Below are 19,935 nucleotides of genomic sequence, written 5' to 3'. Positions count from 1 at the left end.
CTGGTGTACTTTTACAATCCATTGGTGACTTTCATTTTGTTGACACAGTTGGTGTTAAGACAGTCTCACTCCTTGACAAGATTGGCATTGAGACCATTTATCCTTCTCTGTACTGGGAGCACATGTATTAGCTAGTGTTCCAGGCTTGACTTTACTTTTTTAACTTTACTCGCTACTTTGTTGCTGTTGTTGCTGTTTGGTTTTCTTCTAAAGTCCAGTAGTCCTGAGAATGCTGCGATTTTATTTCATTCACTATTTATTTGGATGCCCGTCTAGTTTTCCCAAGGATTGTGAATGTTAACCCTTTGATAGTTCAAAATATTCATAGTTTCCTTATCTGGAACAAATGTTCAGTAAAGGAAATTATTACTACCCTGTCAGTTAAATAATATTTTTTCTTAAAGATAAGCTGGACTTGAAAGTGTACCTGAAATTTAAGACTAAGACCTCTTAGCAGAATTTGCTTTGGTTTCCTAAGTTTCTTTCTGTTTGTGATATGAGCTAATAGAGATAATTATCCTGTCTTGTTTTAAGGTGTATGCACCATCCCCAAATTCTGACGATTTCAACCGTGAATCTCCTAGTTACCCATCTCCCAAGCCACCAACCAGTATGTTCGCTAGCACTTTCTTTATGCAAGGTAAGCACTATGAAGCAGTTGTTAGAGGCCGCCAGAGCTGTCAGTGTGCTGACAATAAAATATGAGAAAAAAAGAGTATCTGCAAAAACTCAGACAGTACTTTTCTAAGTTTTTTTTTTTTCTGGAACCAGTTAAAATTTAGCTATATAATAATCTAGGGGCTTCACTAATTGCAATTTAGTTAAATTATCCAACAAGTCTGTGGATTGATCATCTAACTACTAAGAAGAATGAACAAAGCTGCCATGGTTTGTTTAGAACTTTAAATTATGAAGGCTAGAAGCAATAGTGGTTTCTGGTTTGCATACCAGTTCTATATCACACATGATATTACCAATAGGAAGAAAAAATATCAAAAACTGGTTGAGGCATGTTGAGAGAAGAGGTACTAAGTTTTCTCAAATTTCTGTCCTATAAATCATTGTTGTTTGGTCTTCTGTGGTTCAGTACTGTGGGAAGTATGTATGTGGGAGCAGTTCATTATTACATAAATGGTTGCTTGCCTGTGCTGTGGGTGTGAAGTCACTGCTGACATCTCATCTCAAGCTACAAAATAGAGTCACTTTCTACCTAGGCTTGCTGTGGGAGAAACCTCCATTCCACAGTTTCAGAAGAGGACATATACTTGGGTTATAATGACCTAGTACAGATTGAGCTGGGTTTTTTTTTTTTTCCCTTACTATAAAAGTTTCTTCATTTTAAAAAGTAGTTTGGGGGCTAGGAGGGAAAAAAGTACCCGGTAGAATATTAAGTTAAAGGAGATAATAAGATCTACAGGTAATGGGTTTGTTTCTGTTGCTGTGATAAAGTACCCTGACAAAAAGCAACCCAGAGAAAGGTGGCAATCCATCACAGCTGGTAAGTCAAGGTGGTCGGAATGTAAACAGGCTGTGACATCACATCACGGTGCAGAGTAGAGAGAAGTGAGTGTGTGTGCATGCTCTCTGCTTTTCACTCTCAAATAGTTCAGGGAATAGATAGCAAAGTGGTACCTTTCCCATCCCATTAATGGAATTAAGAAAACCCCTCGGAGACCTGTCCCAGCTGGTCTGATCTAGGCAGTCTCGCTTTGAATTAACTTTTCCTAGACAGTTCTAGATTGCAGCAACTGGACAGTTGAAAACAAACATCATTATACTCTTTGAGTTTTTTTGTATATAAACAAAAGAAATAGTCTGACAAGAAAAACTTTGTATGTGTTTTTCTTTTCATCTTAGATGGCACCCACAGTTCTTCTGACCTTTGGAGTTCATCGAATGGGATGAGCCAGCCTGGTTTTGGTGGAATTCTGGGGACCTCCACTTCCCACATGTCTCAGTCCAGTAGTTATGGCAGTCTTCATTCACATGACCGCTTGGTAGGCTATCATATAATATTTTGTCCTCGCATGTTTCTCTTGGATAAAAATCAACTATGCCAACACTTCTGAATGTTGAAATTTTTATAGGCTTGCTTGGGATGACTTTTTTCAGTGTAACTACCCTACCACTCTAGGTGCTAACTTAGTCATAGATCTTGCTCATTTTAACCTTTTATAGAGGTTGTCTAGTGTTCATTCATATATTCAGAAAATGCATGCTTTTTATTTGTGGATATTGGGAGGGAGACCAGAGAAAAAGATTGATCACCATGCAGCTAAGAGCTAAAACCTTCATGCATGCTAGGCAAGTGTGCTAACACTAAGCAGTACCCCCAGCCTTCAGAACACATGTGCTAAGATCATGTCTCTTTTCCCCTTTTCCTAGAGTTATCCTCCACACTCAGTGTCACCAACAGACATAAACACAAGTCTTCCGCCAATGTCCAGCTTCCACCGTGGTAGTACCAGCAGCTCACCATATGTTGCCGCCTCACATACTCCTCCCATCAATGGATCAGATAGCATCCTGGGTGAGTTTGGGTTAGGAACACTTCCTAATCCTAATTTTAGAGTTTTGTTGAAATCCATATTGTTCATTAAAAGTTTTAATATTTAGTTTAAATTAAGATAAAAGAGGATAAATAACCTTTAAGTTCCATCTATCTAAAAACCAATAAGGAACTCATTTTTATTTTTATAGATTATTAAATACAGTACATAAGAGTGTTTCCTGATTCACTGTGATTTGTGAGGTTGTAAGCCAGGGGACCCTTGAAGTAATAGGTGCATGCTTAAGAAGAAAAGGAGCATTCCTGCTGCTCTCCATGATTTCTTTACCTATTTGAACCATCCAGGAACCCGAGGGAATGCTGCTGGAAGCTCACAGACCGGTGATGCACTTGGGAAGGCCTTGGCATCTGTAAGTATTGGGTTTACACATTCTTCTCAATGGATTCTGTACTCATGAACTAAGGTTTAGACTTTGTGAGCAGTAAATGCCATAGTTACAACACTTTCAACATTACTCACTGAAGAGCTGTTTTTTAATATTGATAAATATAATTAATTAATTCATGATAATACCTCCCTGTTCCATACCTACAAAATCTGTATTTGTGTCTTCATTTAAATATGTCTTCATTTGAGTGGAACGGACACAAGTAAAACAAAGAGGAGTTCGGGAAAATCTGTGTTTTAAATACTTAGTGTCCACTCAGATAAATCAAGGAGAACCAAGAAAGGAAATCCAATTTATCAGATATGAAGGAAGTGCCTTAACAAGGGCTTTCATAAGATAGGAAATACTTTCATTTATATTTTAGGGTTTTGTTTTGTTTTTTTTTCTATGGAAAAAAGTAATCAGCTATAGCTGGTTCACTCAAAAACCAGGGTGTGGGTCTCAGAATCATTGAAAGACTTGTCTAAAAGAATGAAACTGACTCAAAGACAATTTATATATAATATAGTACAGCTAGTCTTTATCACATCAAAACAATAGGAACAACAATTACAGTTTATCTGACTCTTAAAATCAGAAAGTAGAAAAGGATGTGTATTATCTAAAGATTCAAATCTAATTATTGAAATTCAAATTATGCTTTTTGCCTTGTAAAGTTTTTCCTTAGACTGTTTTTTCTTGAGCAGTATGTCTCTTAGAATTATATTTTGTCTGAAATGCGGTGAACTTTTCTTAAATGTTTGCTGTTGATAGGGAAAGCAGAACTCTGATATGTGACTGGTAGTGAGCAGCTGGTGAGCTCTTGAAGAAAGAAACCTCTTTATGTATTGTTTGAGTAAATAAACTTTCTCTATAGCTGTTAAGTATGAGGGCTCTTTTTTTTTTTTTTTTTTTTTTTGAGAAATGAAGCCAAGTCAAACTCTTTTACCACATAGTGGAGTCCTGCACACAGTGGAACCCAGTAAATGTTTGTTGGAATTAATCTTAGAACATACATAATAATGGTGGTGGCACAAACCCAGAGAAATGATCGACTGTGGTCTGAGAACTTTCTAGTTGCTTGGCACTACAGAAAGCATTTCTGTGCCCAGTTTTGGTTAATTCTCAAGAAAACCCTGGAAGGTTGGCATTATGATCTCCACATTACAGGTGGGGCACTGAGGTTTAAAGGTGAAATGACTTGAGCTCAAAAGATTTATTTTGCCTAAGGCATCACTAGCTAGAAAGGGTAGAGCTCCTATACAATAGAACCCCCATCAAACTAGCCTCATACTGCCTTATGTGTCTGGGAAGTTGTGCTCTGGGGACTGTCTTAGAGGTGTGCAATATAATTAAAGAGATTTATCCCTACCTTTTTTTTCCCCTGAAGAAAACTTGTGTAGGAAGAAATTTTCTTGGGTATTTGATTGTCATGCCATATTCAGCCTGTTTGTCTTAGAAGATCCAGTAGCAGATAGTTCATTCACATGTAAGGGGACAAGTAGCATTTGACTCTTAATAGTAAGCCAGTTTTAAAAATAAAATCTCCATTTGGGAGTCATTTTGTTTTTCTGAGGAAAATATATGTAAAGAAACTGTGGTGTGGGCAGACAGGACTTTGTAATATTTTCAGTGGTCCTTCAAGCTTCCTTTAGTTACCCTGATATCCTTGATTATCCTTCCATATTATGAACAGCATGCTAGACAAACTAGAATGGTATTTGGAGAGAAAATCCAAATTCACTGAGTGGAAGCCAGGAAGAAATGTTTAATCTAGCTAGTGGGTGGGCTTTAGTTGTCATGGAAACTCATCTCTGTCATCCTGTGTTGTTACTAAGCAGGAATTGCCAGGTCATTCCATAAATCATTTCTGTCATAGCTGAGGGTGATGTATTCCATCTGTTCCATCACTACAGACCCTCATGTGCACATTTCCTGTCCCTTCCTTCAGCCTCCCCCTACTTCTGCATCATTGTTTCTCCAACTTTCCTTACAGACTCTCATTCTCATTAATGTTTAATTTTTAAAATGTACTAAAAAACAAAAACAGTGAGCTGTCTGGTGATTGGAAGAATTAGAAGACAGGAGAGAAAGAAACTTAAGGAGGATTACATCTGAAAGTCTAAATGCTTATCAGAATTTTATGTTAAGAATTATAGATAGTTAGAATGTGGTATCTCTAATATAATAATAGCATCTATTTTTGATGGGAAAATACCACTGTTGTCATTAGAAGTTAATTCTAGATCCCTAGTTGCCTTAGAAGGTCTTTCATGTGTGAAACACCAGAGGGTACAACCTTTGTTCTTCAGTTTAGGTTTTAAAGAACACTCAGAATGCTACGTGATTAAACATGTAAGGCCAGATAATGCATTTGCAAAGGTTCTTTTATTTTAGGTTTAAGCCTGGATAATTGTGGTCTTAATCTCAGGATAGCAAGAAAGAGAATTGTACATGAAGGTATTTACACAAAGTCCCCAAAGCCCTGTGGATTGTACACTAGTTTAGATAATAGACGTGGGTAGATAGAAGGGAAGGAAAAATCTGTGTGTCCCTGAACATTTGCCAGACAATCACCCTTTAAGACTGTGCCCATGGAGAGTTACATGGAGGAAGAAACATCTGGTTTATTTCAGTGCCTAATACCATATCAAAACATTCAGTCTTTAATTTAGAAGAGATCAAACGAGAGGACTGTTTAACTTTGTTGATTATATCAGACTTCTTTGTGATAATTTATGTTTTGATTTCTATGAGCCAGGGAGGGAAGAAGAGAGGGAGAATGTGTGTGTTTTAATCTAGATAGTTAAATGGTCAGTGGTCTCTAACAAAAGAAAAGAAAATCCAGGGAAGTTGACGTTTAGAAGTAATTCATGAAATAAATTTCTTTGTTCCTTAGACTCAATAACATTAGCATAATAAAGATTAACTGAAATGTCCAAAAGCTTCAGTGTTTAAAACCTCGAATTCTGAGTTCCAGGGTTGGGCCTGGAGCGCTCCATTGTCTCTCTTTGTCTGAAGCCCTTTTCATTAGCCTCTGGCTTTATTGGCACCCTACTGATTGGAATGGACCATGACTGATAGGAGGAGGAGCCTCATTTGTTGCAGTAAAATGAGGAATATTACCATTTAAGTCTGGCAGAAGGTACTGGGAGTTATTCATCATTGGCCATTTAACCATGGGTGCCTGTGGGTTGCATAGAAAATGAGCTCTGGTAAGCCACTACCACCTCCATTTTTAATGTGACTTATTTCTTCTTTAAACACCAATATTGGAGTCCCTTAAAACCAGAAAATAAAAGAAAGAAATCATCATTTAGAATGGTCTTTGCCCAAAATGCCTAGTGTTTAGGAATGATGCTTTTTATTGAATGATGTGATTCAGTTGGTTTGGTGATAAAATGAGCCTGCAGAGATACAGGCTGTGAAGTGATCTGCCACCAGAAAGGCTTCTGTGTACAATATTGCTGTGCCACCCTTCCACATGTGTGCTCTCTTTATGAGAGCAAAAAGTATAACATGTTTTCTTCCACACAAAAGAACTCTCACCAGCATTTGGCATATTTAGGGTTTGCTTCATTGAAAGGGCAGAGCTGAAGAATTGGCAGTCCATTCATACCTTGGAAAGCCTGTGTCTACCTAAGTGAGAGGTACACATAGCCTAAAACATTAACACAAATTTTTAGCAATCGCAGAACCTCATAAAATAATTGTTCTCAAAGTCTATGCCGTATTGTGGATTTGGAGTGAAGTCATCTATAATAAGCTCTCTCATTTTCTTGTTTCTGTTTTTTGATCCCCATTACCCAAATACTAAGATAAATTCTATTAAAGAATCTTCTTACTGATAGTATTATAGCAAATTTCACATATAGTTTATCACTTACTAAAATTACAACACTGGGAAAGCAGACAAATGGATCCCCAGGGCTTGGTCAGCCAGAGAGTCAGGCCAATAAGAGATCCTGCCTCAAAAATAAGGTGGACAACTCCAAAGGAACAGCACCTGAGGTTGTCCTCTGGCCTCCACACACATGCTTTAAATCTGTGTATGCATGCATATTATCCCCAAAACTGAGACTTGTGACTATTGGTGTGAATACAGAGAGAAGAGTGGGGGTCCAAACAAAAAGGGGAGCACAAGCCAAAATATTTAAATAGAAGAGGAAAGGTGGAAAGGTTAGGAACCAGAGTGGTGGTCAAACTTACGATGTGACCTACTCAGCCTGTCCAGCAGCCAGTGTAAGTAAGGCACGAGCTGTCAGTTCAGGAGTCACTCACCCGGATGTGTGAAAACAAAGAATGTCGTCACCAACCATTAAACTGCAGGTGACTAGAGAAGAAAAGGGTACTTAGGACTCTGGGGAAACCTTTAAGGGAACTGGAGAGTAGAGCCCTGGAACATAGGTAGAGCTGAGGCCCAGAACTCATTCCAGGGGTAATTCCTAGCACAGGCTCACCATTTCCACGTCATTATTAGCACAGTGGTGATTAGGCAGGTCTTGAGAGTAGGAACCAGAATCACAGAGGAGGAGCAGGCTGCCCTGAACAGTGTTACTTCTCCATTGTTTCTCCAATACTTTTCACAGTCTATTCTCACGGTGAGGAGTAATAGCCTGCAAGACAAACTGATCTGTGAGTGTGGTTGGCTCTGTGAATATTTTCTCACTTATCTCCACCTCCCTCATCAGTGCTATATTATATACTTTATGCGTGAGCATTGATTGTTCATAAAAGGTACAGTTGACTCCTGAAGATACAGAAACTGTGATTGACAATGATAAAGATGTTGAGACCTGTTTGTAAGAGTTTTAGTGTCCTTTCAGAGAAAACTTAATTTTTACAATATGCAGTTGTTGGAGCTAAAGCAGACAGGTAACTTTTTAACTTTTTAAAGGACAATTATTATCTTCTTTGGTTAGCTTTTTAGAAAGGAGACCATAAAAAAACATTTTCAAGCACTCGCGCGCTCTCTCTCCCTCCCTCTCCCCTTCTCCCTCTCTCCCTCTCTCCCTCTCTCCCCCCCTCTTTCTCTCCCTCCCTCCATTCCTTCCAGATGGGGTTTCTCTGTGTAACCTTGGCATTCTATCCTGGAACTTACTTTATAGACCAGGCTAGCCTCAAACTCAGAGATTCATCTGCCTCTGCCTCTGCCTCTGCCTCCCAAATGCTGGGATTAAAGGAGTGTGCCACTGCCAGGCTTTTCAAAGACTTTTATTTTGGTTGTTTTTAGTTTTGGTTTTGCTTTTTGTTTTTTGTTTTGTTTTGTTTTGTTTTGTTTTGGGGTGCGGGGGGGAATGCTGGAGGAGGTGGGATCATCTGAGACAGGGTCTCTATTGTAGCCTTGGCTGTCTTGGAATTTGATGTGCAGACAGGCTTGCCCTGAACTCGCAAAGATCCACCTGCCTCTGCCTCTTAAGTGCTTAAAGTTGTGCAGGACCATGCCAGACTTAGAGACCATTTTAACACATGAAGGCCAGACTTGTAGGACATACCTGCAACTCCAGAACTTGCAGGCTAGATCAAAAGGATTACAAATTCAATGTCTGTCTGAGCCTATCAGGATCCTGATTACTAACGTAGACCCTGACTCAAAATCTAGAACAAAACAACCTAAAAAAAAAAAAACATGGTTTTTTAAGCATTTTTGTGACATTATCGTATTTATATTACTTAGATAATATATTCTTTAAATATTGTCTACTTTTCAGATATTTTATTTTTATCATAGCTTGTTTTATTATTGAGATAAAGACCCACCTCAGGAGTGTAGACCTGGCACTGAATATATAGCCCAGATTGGCCTTAAAGTTACAGTCTCACCTCTGCCTTCCAAGTACTAGTCACAGAAGTGGGGACAAGTCTCTATAGCTTGTAGCCTGCTATTTATATTTAGCCCAGGCTGGCTTTGGACTTCTGCCTCTGCCTCTGCCTCCCAAGTGTTGGTGATTGCAGAGGTGAAGCCATACTCAACCTCACATCTTGATTTTCCGCTGATAATTAGAAACTTTCCAACCATAATAATTAAAAAATTAGATTATCTTGGGAAGCCCTGTCTTTAAAAACAAAAAAGCGAAAATAAATAGTTACTGTGTTATTCCTTTCACATTTGAAATTATATAAATTTTTTGTCCTAGTTTAAAAACTGAAGCCCCTTTGGTCTCTAGTTAAAACAGTATACGTTTGATGAAAAGTATTATCACTGAGCCTTGGGTGGTATGACTGAGATCACAAAACAGCACAATGAGTGGGTTTATGTTTTTGTTGCTATTGTATCTCATATCATCATATAATATCTCTTATTTTTCTGGTTAGATTTATTCTCCTGACCACACAAGCAGTAGTTTTCCATCAAACCCATCAACACCAGTAGGATCTCCTTCACCTCTCACAGGTGGGTTTCTCTCTTATTCATAACATGTGTAAGTCTTCTACTTGAAAATATTTTTGAGTCGGGGGGAGCATGGGGAGGGGAACACTCATATAGAAGGGGAGGGGAGAGGTTGGGGGATGTTGGCCCAGAAACCGGAAAAGGGAATAACAATTGAAATGTAAATAAGAAATACTCAAGTTAATAAAGAAAAAAGAAAATATTTCTGAGTCAACAAAATTTCAGTAAAATCTATTTAAATTATGAAAAATATTCTGTCTTTGATATAATTTGAAGAAATATTGAAATATTTGCTCATCTTGAGTGACTTATGTGTATCTTCCTAGGTTTTTAAGTAATCTGTGGTGGTTTCCAATAACAATTGTTGTAGCTGGGTGGTGGTGACACATGCCTTTAATCCCAGGCAAAAGTAGATCTCTGAGTTTGAGGCCATCCTGGTTCTAGGACAGCCAGGGCTACCCTGAGAAACCCTGACTCAAAACAAAACAAGCCTTTAAGACTATTAGTCATTATTTCACATTTTTATATGAAAACCTATTAGGGAATAATAATGCTGGGTGAGCAGCATTAGTGGAGCTAAAAGTGGTTCACTTTTTTTTCCTTTCTCCTGATTTTTAACATTAATTTTGACAAGTTCCAGAACTAGCCTATGGGATGAATTTGTTGAGATACTGTTTATAAATAATAATATTTCTTATTAGGATTAAGTAAAGTTTTATAAAAGTATCTTTCAAATGATAATCTCAAAACTTTACCCATAGTATTCTAAGCAACATTTGGAGGGGTTAGACTTGCTGAAGAAAAAATGTTTGTTTTCAAAAAGAGATGTTACTAGACACATGAGTGGGATCACCACATCCCTGCCTTGCCAGTCAGCCTCAGCATCAGCTCCACTTTCCCAGTATGGCCACAGTTAGATTTAGCCTTGTGCTGAGTTTCTTGAAATCACAGCTTTTGCTGTCACCTGTGCTTTGTGTTAGCCCATGTCTCTACTCAGCCACATTCCAGGATGGACATGCTGATCTGTAGCAGCTGCTTCCGGCTAGTGGCAGGCTGGGCCCCTCTTTCAGACACCGTGGCTTCAGCTGTCTAGTACGTGCTAAGCAGCTGTTGCCCACATAGGCACGATGATGAAAGGCCCATTGACTTAGAATTGTTGTGTAACAGAGCTGAAGTTACAGAGAGAATGATGGAACTCAGCCCTGCTCACTATCTTGGCACTGTTTACCAAAATTCTCAGCATAATTTTTGCCATAGTGTGTTTTTACACTTTGCTATATGACCGGTCTGCCTTTATTATACTTACTAATCATGGGAGAGGAGCTGGGAGCTCAGCCTCTAAGAGGGCATGAGTGAAATTGAGAATGGTAAGTCAAGTCTGAGGGCTCCTCCATTGGTTAAGTGAGGTTTAACTGATGATGCACTTTTTCCTGTAACTCAGATAACTAATCAAAAGGTAGACTGCTGATTGTATAATGTTGATGAGCCTCCTTTGAATTGAACAGTCATAGGGAACCAATTTCATGTGATGCTTCTGAAACAATGAATTAGAGTATTTATAAAGGCACATCTCCCGCTTCTCTGTCTAAAGTGCTTGTCTCTACTTCCCTTATTTATGTGAATACTCATGAATGAGCAGAGACGGGGTAACAGGAAAAGCACTAGGTGATAAGCAATCAAAGTCAAAAGAAAAGGAATCAGCAAACCAGAGCTCCCGGCTGTGGAGAATGCTTTGTACCTTTATGTGGCCTTAATCTGTTATCTGGAATGAGTGGGTCATTACCAGTTAGCACTGTTCCCTCTGTCCAACCAACAGTCAGATTCATCATAGGATCTATGAGCATAGAACCACAGGCAACAGATCCCCACAGGCAGTTTCATGGCTGTTATTCTTGAATAAATTCACCTCATCTTCCTACAGAACTTTCCAAACCAGAAGCATACATTTTTATGTTCCCAGATGCTGGTCTTAAAAGGCCTATGAGCATTTGTTCTTAAGTGACAAGAAGCCCATAGCAGGATAGCTATAAATCTGCATGTCAGAGTTCTTGCTCTGTCTCCTAGTAGATCCTTCTGACAGCTTTGAGACACCAAGAATGGTATCCAATAAAAGGGAAGAAAAATGTCTTTTCCCCCCTCTTTTAAGAAATCCTTTTCCAGAAGCCTCTCCTATAGATTTAACCTCATGTTTCATTGGCCAGCATTGGGTCTACCTCAGTTACCTGCATCTGCAATAGAACTAACATATCTTAAGTTAGGATTTATTCAGAGTTGGAATAAAATTAGTCTGTCATAGTCTTAGGACAGAACAGGCCCACCCTTCATCACCTTGAACAATTCAGGACTTTGGCAACAAGGTAAAAGAGAAATGGCTGTGCCTACTACAGTTTGGGAAGTGGCACATTTGTGTTAGGAGAACATATTCAGTATGGGAGCTTGGGAGGCAGACAAGCAGAACATTCTTTGAATTTCTTTACCTTCATATGGAATATAGATGGGGAATGTCTGTAATGCTAGAACCTGGTAGCAATCCTAGAGCCTCACAGTAAAAGTTGAGTCTAAGTTTATGTTAGTTTGATCAAAACATTTGTGTACGTCATCTGTGAGAATGCCCAGTGTAAAATACTTGCCTTACTTCAGCAAGTTTCCAGTTGAGAAGAAAAAATTAAACTGACCCTGAGTTGTGGTCAGATTAGGGTACAGGTTTCATGAAGTGAAATTTAATTAGAGGAAAGTGACTTGTGTGAGTATAAAGGAGAGTATGTAGTACAGATCTGGGTATGCAGAAGTACCTGCCTCCTCCTCTAGTCATGTGCAGAGAGGGTAATTGGGTGTGTGTGGTAAACTGTAAGGATTAGGATTCCAGTAGGCCTATGAAGGCTTGAGTTTAGGGTGAGGTTGCAAAGAGAAACTATTGGGGGCCTGGAGTAAGAGAAATAGCTGGGAGCCACGATTTATGTACACCTTTAATCTCAGTACTCAGGAGGCAGACGGTAGGTGGATCTCTGAGTTTGAGGCCAGCCTGGTCTACGTACTCAGTTCCAAGCCACCCTCAGGTACCTAGTAAGACATTGTCTCAGAAACAAGAGAGAGAGAAATAAATGAACTAAAGCCTAGAAGTACCCTGAGCTATACAAGACAGAGTATCCATTCTCTTGTTTTGGATTATGAACCAGTTCTACTTCCTAATCCCTGGTGAGAGTTAAGAGCAGAGCAACAACACTGCATAAGTTTAGATTATTCCCAGAAATAATTCAGCTCTAACCCTGGTCACTACCTAGCTTGCTTCATTTAAATGTTCAATAAACTTTAACAAGTGAATTCTCCATAATTCTTCTAAACTAAGACTGTATTTAAGAGTGGCTAGTTAGTAAACAAACCACAGAACAGTTAAGGAAATTGTTTCCCACAAAGTATGCAGTTTCCTTGTGGACATGTCCACCACACATAAAGTGATGCCTAGGTAGGGACACAGCCTGTTAAGTCACACCAAAACACACACACACTGCCTGTACTTCATTCTCTCTATTCTCCTGTGCAACAGTTGGTAATTACATGCTAGAGGCAACAGTATGATTCCAAAGTCAACCTTTGTATTTTACCCTCATGCTAATTTTACAAAGAAATGAAACCACAGCTCCATCTGGTATCCGATGCAGGCTAGCTAACATTATGGTCTGTTTCTAGGATCTGATTTCCACCCCACTCAGAGGTCTTACTCCTGGGTAATAAGGCACCATCGCTCCAAAGACTGCCAAGATTTTTATATATTTACCTGTTGCGGTTTACCCTGGTTTTTTTATTATTACTATTATTATTATTATTATTATATTATTATTAATCTATAAACAAAAGCAGATGGTATTAATGTTCCATCCCAAGAAAGACATTTAGCTTAGTAACATGCTTTCATATCTCTTAAGATCATCTCTATAAGACAGATTAAGATAAACATGGTTGTTTCTTTTATTTTTGTACCTCATAGTAGGGATCAAACCCAGGGACTTGCAGTTTCTAGGCAAACATTCTACCGAGCTATATCCCCAGCCTCTATTAAATGCCTGTACTCTCAACTTACCAGATGATGGTGCTAATTTCTGGGCTAGCTCTGACTTGAGTAACTGTACATCATCCCATTTGTGACCAACAACATAAAATATTAGGTTACTAGAATAGTTTAGAACCTTTGATCTGTAGCTCAGCATTTGCATGAAGTTCAAAGAGATATTTATCACTGATTTAGCCCTGCTAACATTCTACTTTAACCTTGTGTTGTAACAGTGGATAGCCCAGTCTATAACAAGAATACCAACAACAAAATAAGTTTAAGTATGTGTAATTTTTATATGTATACTATTAAATGGGTAATATTTGCGTGGTTTGTTTATATCATTATCTAAAAATAGCTAGGGAATATGGTTAATGAGTAATAGGACATTTACCTAACTTGTTTGAGTCCCTGGCTCAGTTCCCAACATGGACATACAGTCTTCTGGGTGCAGATTTTTCATGTGAATGATGCAATGCATCCCTCTGCATCCTCAACACTAAACTCATGAGGAACCACGGAAACTGCCAGCTTCGCAAAGCATTTGTATGCCTATTGACTGTCCTGTCTTCAAACAGTTCAGAACACTCAATATAATGATTTGGCTCCTGTCTCAGACGAATCACATAAGGAGTTGGAGAAAGATTGGGCCAAAATAATTGAAATTATTTTTTGTTTCAATAATTTGGGGTCTTTAACTTATGATAACTCCCCACCTAAAAATTTTTTAGCTGGTGCTCCCAGTGCATTTTATTTTAGCCTTTAAAACTGCTTCATCTGTGTACTATCAGAAGATGCACATGAACGTGTGTATACACTTTAAGTTGAAAAATGCTACTTCAGTTTTGAAATGTGATCCCCAATTGAAAACAGTTATGTACATTGTAGCAGCAATTACAATAGCATTGCTACTCAGTTGGAACCCAGCCAGAGCCTGGTGGCATACACCTTTAATTCCAGCACTTGGGAGGTGGAGGCAGGTGGATCTGTGTTGTGAGTTTCAGGACACCCAAGGCTACATGGTGAGATCCCATCTCAAATGGGGGTGAAAATGCCAGTTATAAGATGTGGGTATTGGTCCTGCTAAGACTGTGAACGTGATTGTTGTGGGGAGGGCGGAATGGGGGGAGGATGGGGAGGGCAACACCCATAAAGAAGGGGAGGGGGAGGGATTAGGGGGGTGTTTGCCCGGAAACGGGGAAAGGGAATAACACTCGAAATGTAAATAAGAAACACTCAAGTTAATAAAAAAAAAAAAAATAAGATGTGGGTAGTTAAGCAAATTATGGTACAGAAAAACAGATAATATTAATGTCATCACTTATCAAAGACTGTAAAGCTATGGTGGGGAAGCAAACATTTTAAAGGCTGTACATTTTCAAAGATGTACATGTGTGTAGACAAAGTCTAAAGAATATATAAGCATGAAACTATGTTTTACAGGTTTTTTCCTGTTTACTAAACTTACTAAATTGGCATATTAATAATGAAAAGAATTATCCAGTGTTTTATGCTTATAAGCTACTAATAATATGCTGATGGGTAAACAAGGTTTTCATCATTTATGATTACTGGATATTTTTATTTTTTCCTTAACATTACTGTGACTCAGAGTTAACCTATCCGTGTGAATGCTTTTTGGTTTAGCAGGTACCAGTCAGTGGCCCAGAGCTGGAGGGCAAGCTCCTTCATCCCCAAGCTATGAAAACTCACTTCACTCCCTGGTAAGAACATTCCACGGATTTTACAGATCTTATAGAATTTTGCTTTATAGTACAGAGGGTTTGTTTGGTGGTGGTGGTGGTGCTGTTGCTGTTGTTGTTGTTGTTGGTAGTGGTTTTGCTATTGTTACTAAATCTTATTTAACAGTAAAGAAGCAGTTTGATAGCATTACACACAGATTCTTTGCTAACACATGACCTGATTTATTAGACAATACAGAACATTTTGGGTGTCCTCATTGCCATTGGCTTTTTAGGATATTAGATTTATCCAGGCAACTGGAATTAAAGGAGTATGAAGGATTTTTGTGTCTTTGAAAAATATGATTTAAATTTTCTATACTGTCAATGTTTATATGTAAGAGGAAATTTAACAAAGAAAAACATTTAAAAATCAATCCTTTGTTTCATAATGTTTATCATATTTATATTAAACTTTTATATTAATTTATTATTATTGAAGTATTTCTGATATTTTCTCATAATAAATATGTACAAATCACACAAGTACAACATTGCTTGCCAGACAATAGGACAATGAGGAGCCTTCTCGGTTCTAGTATTCCAAGGTAAAGAATTTGTGGTAGAATGTTTACTATTGCTTTAGTGTCTTTATATTTGTCATCCAGAATCACAAAATATAATAAAAATAAATGAGTGTGATCTGGTGAGATTCTAAGATGCATTATTGTTCAGTAATTCTATGTTCCAAACAGAAATACTCTTTTTCTATGCCTAACAAAATACTTTAATTGAGGGAAAGTTATCTTCTCGCATATTTTGCAAGCAAACCCAAGCAGTGTGTGCTATTTAGATGCTAATCTTAAGCCCCTATTAAATCTCAACCTTTTCAGAACTCAGTAAAGTAGGTCTTGCAGATCTCCACATTAACTTTACTAACAGGTTATGCCAACAAGCACATCAGCTATTTCCTCGTCTCTGTTGGAGTTAATCTTAACCTGTGCTTTGCCTCCTGTTCTGTCTTGACTTTGCCAGAAAAATCGAGTTGAGCAGCAACTTCACGAGCATTTGCAAGATGCAATGTCCTTCTTAAAGGATGTCTGTGAGGTACTATTTCATTTAGATGGTGCCTTTTCTGTGTGTTTAAATTACTTATACAACCCTTATTCATTTAAAATTATCAAGTTGTACATACAGACTCCAGCGTCTTTTTAAAAAAATCCAACAATGAGCATTGCAGCTCTTGTAGCAGTGTGTAGAAGTAGACTTTTGTCTTGTTTATAATGACTTCCTTTTAGAGCTATACTGGCATGTGCTTTTGGTTTTCAAAATTCTAATGTGTTTGTGTATAAAGCATGTGTGGCCTATGGGTAGTGGATGTCTTTCCTTCAGTTTTGTTAAAGAGCTTACCTGGATGTATACACCATTGAAGATAGGTGTGTTCTACTCACTTAAAACTTTAAATAGATTTGAGTGTCTTTCCCAAAATTGACATCTTTCAGATACCGTTGTAGAGTTTTCCCCTTTCTATCAGCTGTAATTGAGCACTGACATGGTAGACTTCATGTATTACAGAAGCTAAAAACAATAACCTCATGATCAATTGGTAAATTCATCTTATAAAGCAGTGACTTGTATCTGCAGCTTTGAAAATTCATCATAGTCCTAAGAGAGCTGCCTTTTTTTGTTGTCAATTTGAAGTTCAGGTAGTCGGTTTTGAAACTAATTGATACTGCATTGCACTTGCTGCCTTTCATGTATCCCTGAATAGAAGATATAACAGCTTAGTAACTTGAGTAGATACACTGCTGGTAACTCCATTTCCCCCGTATTGTTTTCATTCCTTACAGCAGTCTCGAATGGAAGACCGTTTGGACAGGCTGGATGATGCTATCCATGTGCTACGGAACCATGCAGTTGGACCTTCTACCAGTCTGCCTACTAGCCACAGTGATATACACAGTTTATTGGGACCATCCCATAATGCACCAATTGGAAACCTCAATTCAAACTATGGAGGATCAAGCCTTGTTACAAATAGTCGATCAGCTTCGATGGTAAATCATGGTCATCTTATATGTAATAATCCCTGTTATACTAATTTTGTTTTTCATGAAATTTTGGAGAAAAGAGTTAGGGATAGGAGTGTCTCTCCTGAATGGAAAGGTAAATGGAACCTTTTAAGTTTTCCTTTATTGTCTTCAGTAGAGTCATTGGCTAATGTTTGGCCTGTCAAATTCTGCTGTGGCCATATACAAAAAGAAGAAACTTTGTACAGAGATCTTTTAGGTTCAACCAGGTCGTTTTTCCTGATACATAATCATTGGAATGACAGTGTATGCCTTAGGTAGCAAATAGGCAGGATGACTAGCATACTGGGTAAAGTAAGACTGAGTTGTAAAGGCCGCGTCTAGCTGGGACCATATCATAGGCGGGTCATCTCAGCCCTTCCAGAGGCTTATCCAGGAGAAGAGCAAGTTCAAGGCCAGTGTGGCAATTTAGTGAGACCCTATTTCAAAGTAAAAGGGAGGCTCGAGATGTGGCTCAATGGTAGAGCACTTCTGTAGCATGGATGAGGCCCTAGGTTCAGTCTTCAGAACCACTTTTTAGGAAAAAAAAAAAACCCTAGTCAGGAAGGAATTTTCTTAATTCAAAAATTTTTTCTAGACTAGAAAAGCTGTTTGTTGCTATCTGGAATTTAACTTCAGTTGCAAAAATTTTAAAAGTGAAACTTAATTTGTATGGGTACAAATTTAGCCTCTTTCCCAAATAAAAGAGGAAAACTGGTATAAGGGAGCAACTACGACTGTTAGGTAACTAAGAAAGGAAACTATTTTAGATTAATCCCCTCAGAGTAAAATACTCCATTTTTTTAAAAAACAAGTCTTTAGAAAGGAAAAAGAATAGACTTCTAAAGTCATATACATCAAAAAATTCTGTGTTGAATGTCTTGTATTTTTTTTATCCAAATTATCTTTTAAAGATGTATTTTGAGCCTGCTGTATAACTGATACCACCTGTTTTCATATTTACTGCATGGCTTTTAAAGTTCACTGCATGCTACGAAGTGAAACAGATTTTGAGCTATGTGATCAAGGCTTAAACGTGGGTGTCACCACAGTGTTTAAGGGCTCCAATGCTGAGGTCCTGGTCTCTGTAGAGTAGCATTGGTTCTCGGTTGTCACATTTGTGTGTCTGACTGCCATGTATATTCATTTTAAGCCTCCACATAAAGCAGCAAACAGCTGCCTGGTTTCTGCCAGTATTTGACATTGGGCCTTGGAAGTTAGGGATGTTGTTTTCTGTTTTATTTTGTTATTGTTTTGTCTTGGGTGTCAGGATATATTAGATTCTTAACTACCTTCTAAATTAGTTTTTGCTGATAAATTAATATAAAAACATTTGTGAATTATTAAACTCGGATATGAATTGTCATTGTCATAACTATTAGAAAAATTTTAGTCAAGCCAGGCTTGGCACATAACTTTAATCCTAGCACTTGAGAGGTAGAGGCAGGTAGATCTCTAAAGTTCTGCTACATAGAGAGACCTTGTCTCAAAAAGAAAAGGGAAAACTTTTAGTGATATAATAAAACTAGTAACATGGCATTCTACAGCTGTAAATATAGAAACCAAGCAGATTATTAAGTTGCTGATATGTTTGTTGTAGAGTGTCTTGAAAATCATATTCTTTTTTATTTTTATCAGATATTTTATGTATTTATATTTCAAATGTTATTCTCTTTTTCCCCCTTTTATCCCCCTTCTCCACTCCTCCTTCCATGAAGATGCTCCCCCACTCACCCACTCCCTCCAGGCTCCCTGCCCTGACATTCCCCTACACTGAGGCATTGAGCCTTCACCAGACCAAGGGTTTCTCCTCCTATTGATGCCAGACAATACCATCCTCTGCTACCTATGCAGCTGGAGCCGTGGGTCCCTCCGTGTGTACTCTTTGGTTGGTGGTTTAGTCCCTGGGCACTCTGGAGAGTCTGGTTGGGTGATATTGTTGTTCTTATGGTGTTGCAAACCCCTTCAGCTCCCTCAGTCCTTTCTCTAACTCCTCCATTGGGGTCCCTGTGCTCAGTCTGATGGTTAGCTGCAAGTATCCTCATCTGTATCAATAAAGCTCTGGCAGAGCCTCTCAGGAGACATCCATATCAGGTCGTGTCAGCAAGCACTTCTTGGCATCAGCAATAGTGACTGGGTTTGATGGCTGCATATGGAATGGATCCCCAGGTGGGGCAGTCTCTTTTCTTCAGTCCCTGCTCCACTCTTTGTCCCTGTATTTCCTCCCATCAGTATTTTGTTCTCTCTTCTAAGAAGGACTGAAACATCCACGTTTTGATCTTCCTTCTTCTTGAACTTCATATGGTCTGTGAATTGTTTCTCGGTTATTCCCAGCGTTTGGGCTAATATCCACTTATCAGTGAGTGCATATCATTTGTGTGTTTTTTGAGTGGATTACCTCACTCAGGATGATATTTTCTAGTTCCATACATTTGCCTAAGAATCTCATGTAGTCATTTTTAATAGCTGAATAGTACTCCATTGTGTAGATGTACCACATTTTCTGTATCCATTCTTTTGTTGAAGAACATTTGGGTTCTTTCCAGCTTCTGGCTATTATAAATAAAGTTGCTATGAACATAGTGGAACATGTGTCCTTCTTATATGTTGGAGCATCTTTTGGGTATATGCCCAGGAATGGTATAACTAGTCCTCAGGTAGTACTGTGTCCAATTTTCTGAAGAGGTCCACCAGACTGCTTTCCAGAGTGGTTGTACCAGCTTGCAATCCCACCAACAATGGAGGATCTTTCTCTCCACATCCTCGCCAGCATCTCCTGTCCCCTGAGTTTTTGATCTTAGCCACTCT

General features: G+C 38.5%; 1 protein-coding gene and 1 long non-coding RNA gene across 24 annotated transcripts in view; one reads left to right on the top strand and one right to left on the bottom strand.

The window, feature by feature from the left end:
* The window catches only part of LOC134480205 (uncharacterized), a 31,399-nt gene extending 24,671 nt beyond the window's left edge, over nucleotides 1-6,728 (bottom strand). Inside the window, exon 1 of the long non-coding RNA XR_010054432.1 lies at nucleotides 4,310-6,728. This is a non-coding gene — a long non-coding RNA (uncharacterized LOC134480205). The remainder of the gene's footprint in view (nucleotides 1-4,309) is intronic.
* Nucleotides 1-19,935, top strand: part of Tcf12 (transcription factor 12) — a 311,137-nt gene that overhangs the window by 266,804 nt on the left and 24,398 nt on the right. For 4 of the 23 annotated variants that reach the window (XM_039080905.2, XM_006243345.4, XM_017595484.3 and 1 more), the window contains 8 exons: nucleotides 535-640; nucleotides 1,858-1,997; nucleotides 2,386-2,530; nucleotides 2,855-2,919; nucleotides 9,253-9,331; nucleotides 15,027-15,100; nucleotides 16,094-16,165; nucleotides 16,909-17,115. In XM_039080905.2, coding sequence (XP_038936833.1) covers nucleotides 535-640; nucleotides 1,858-1,997; nucleotides 2,386-2,530; nucleotides 2,855-2,919; nucleotides 9,253-9,331; nucleotides 15,027-15,100; nucleotides 16,094-16,165; nucleotides 16,909-17,115 — 888 coding nt within the window. 23 annotated transcript variants of the gene reach the window in all.

The sequence above is a fragment of the Rattus norvegicus genome, chromosome 8 (genome assembly GCF_036323735.1).
Source record: "Rattus norvegicus strain BN/NHsdMcwi chromosome 8, GRCr8, whole genome shotgun sequence".
NCBI lineage: Eukaryota > Metazoa > Chordata > Mammalia > Rodentia > Muridae > Rattus > Rattus norvegicus.
The sequence above is the reverse complement of the archived record's forward strand: the minus strand, read 5'-3'. Positions and strand labels throughout refer to the sequence as shown.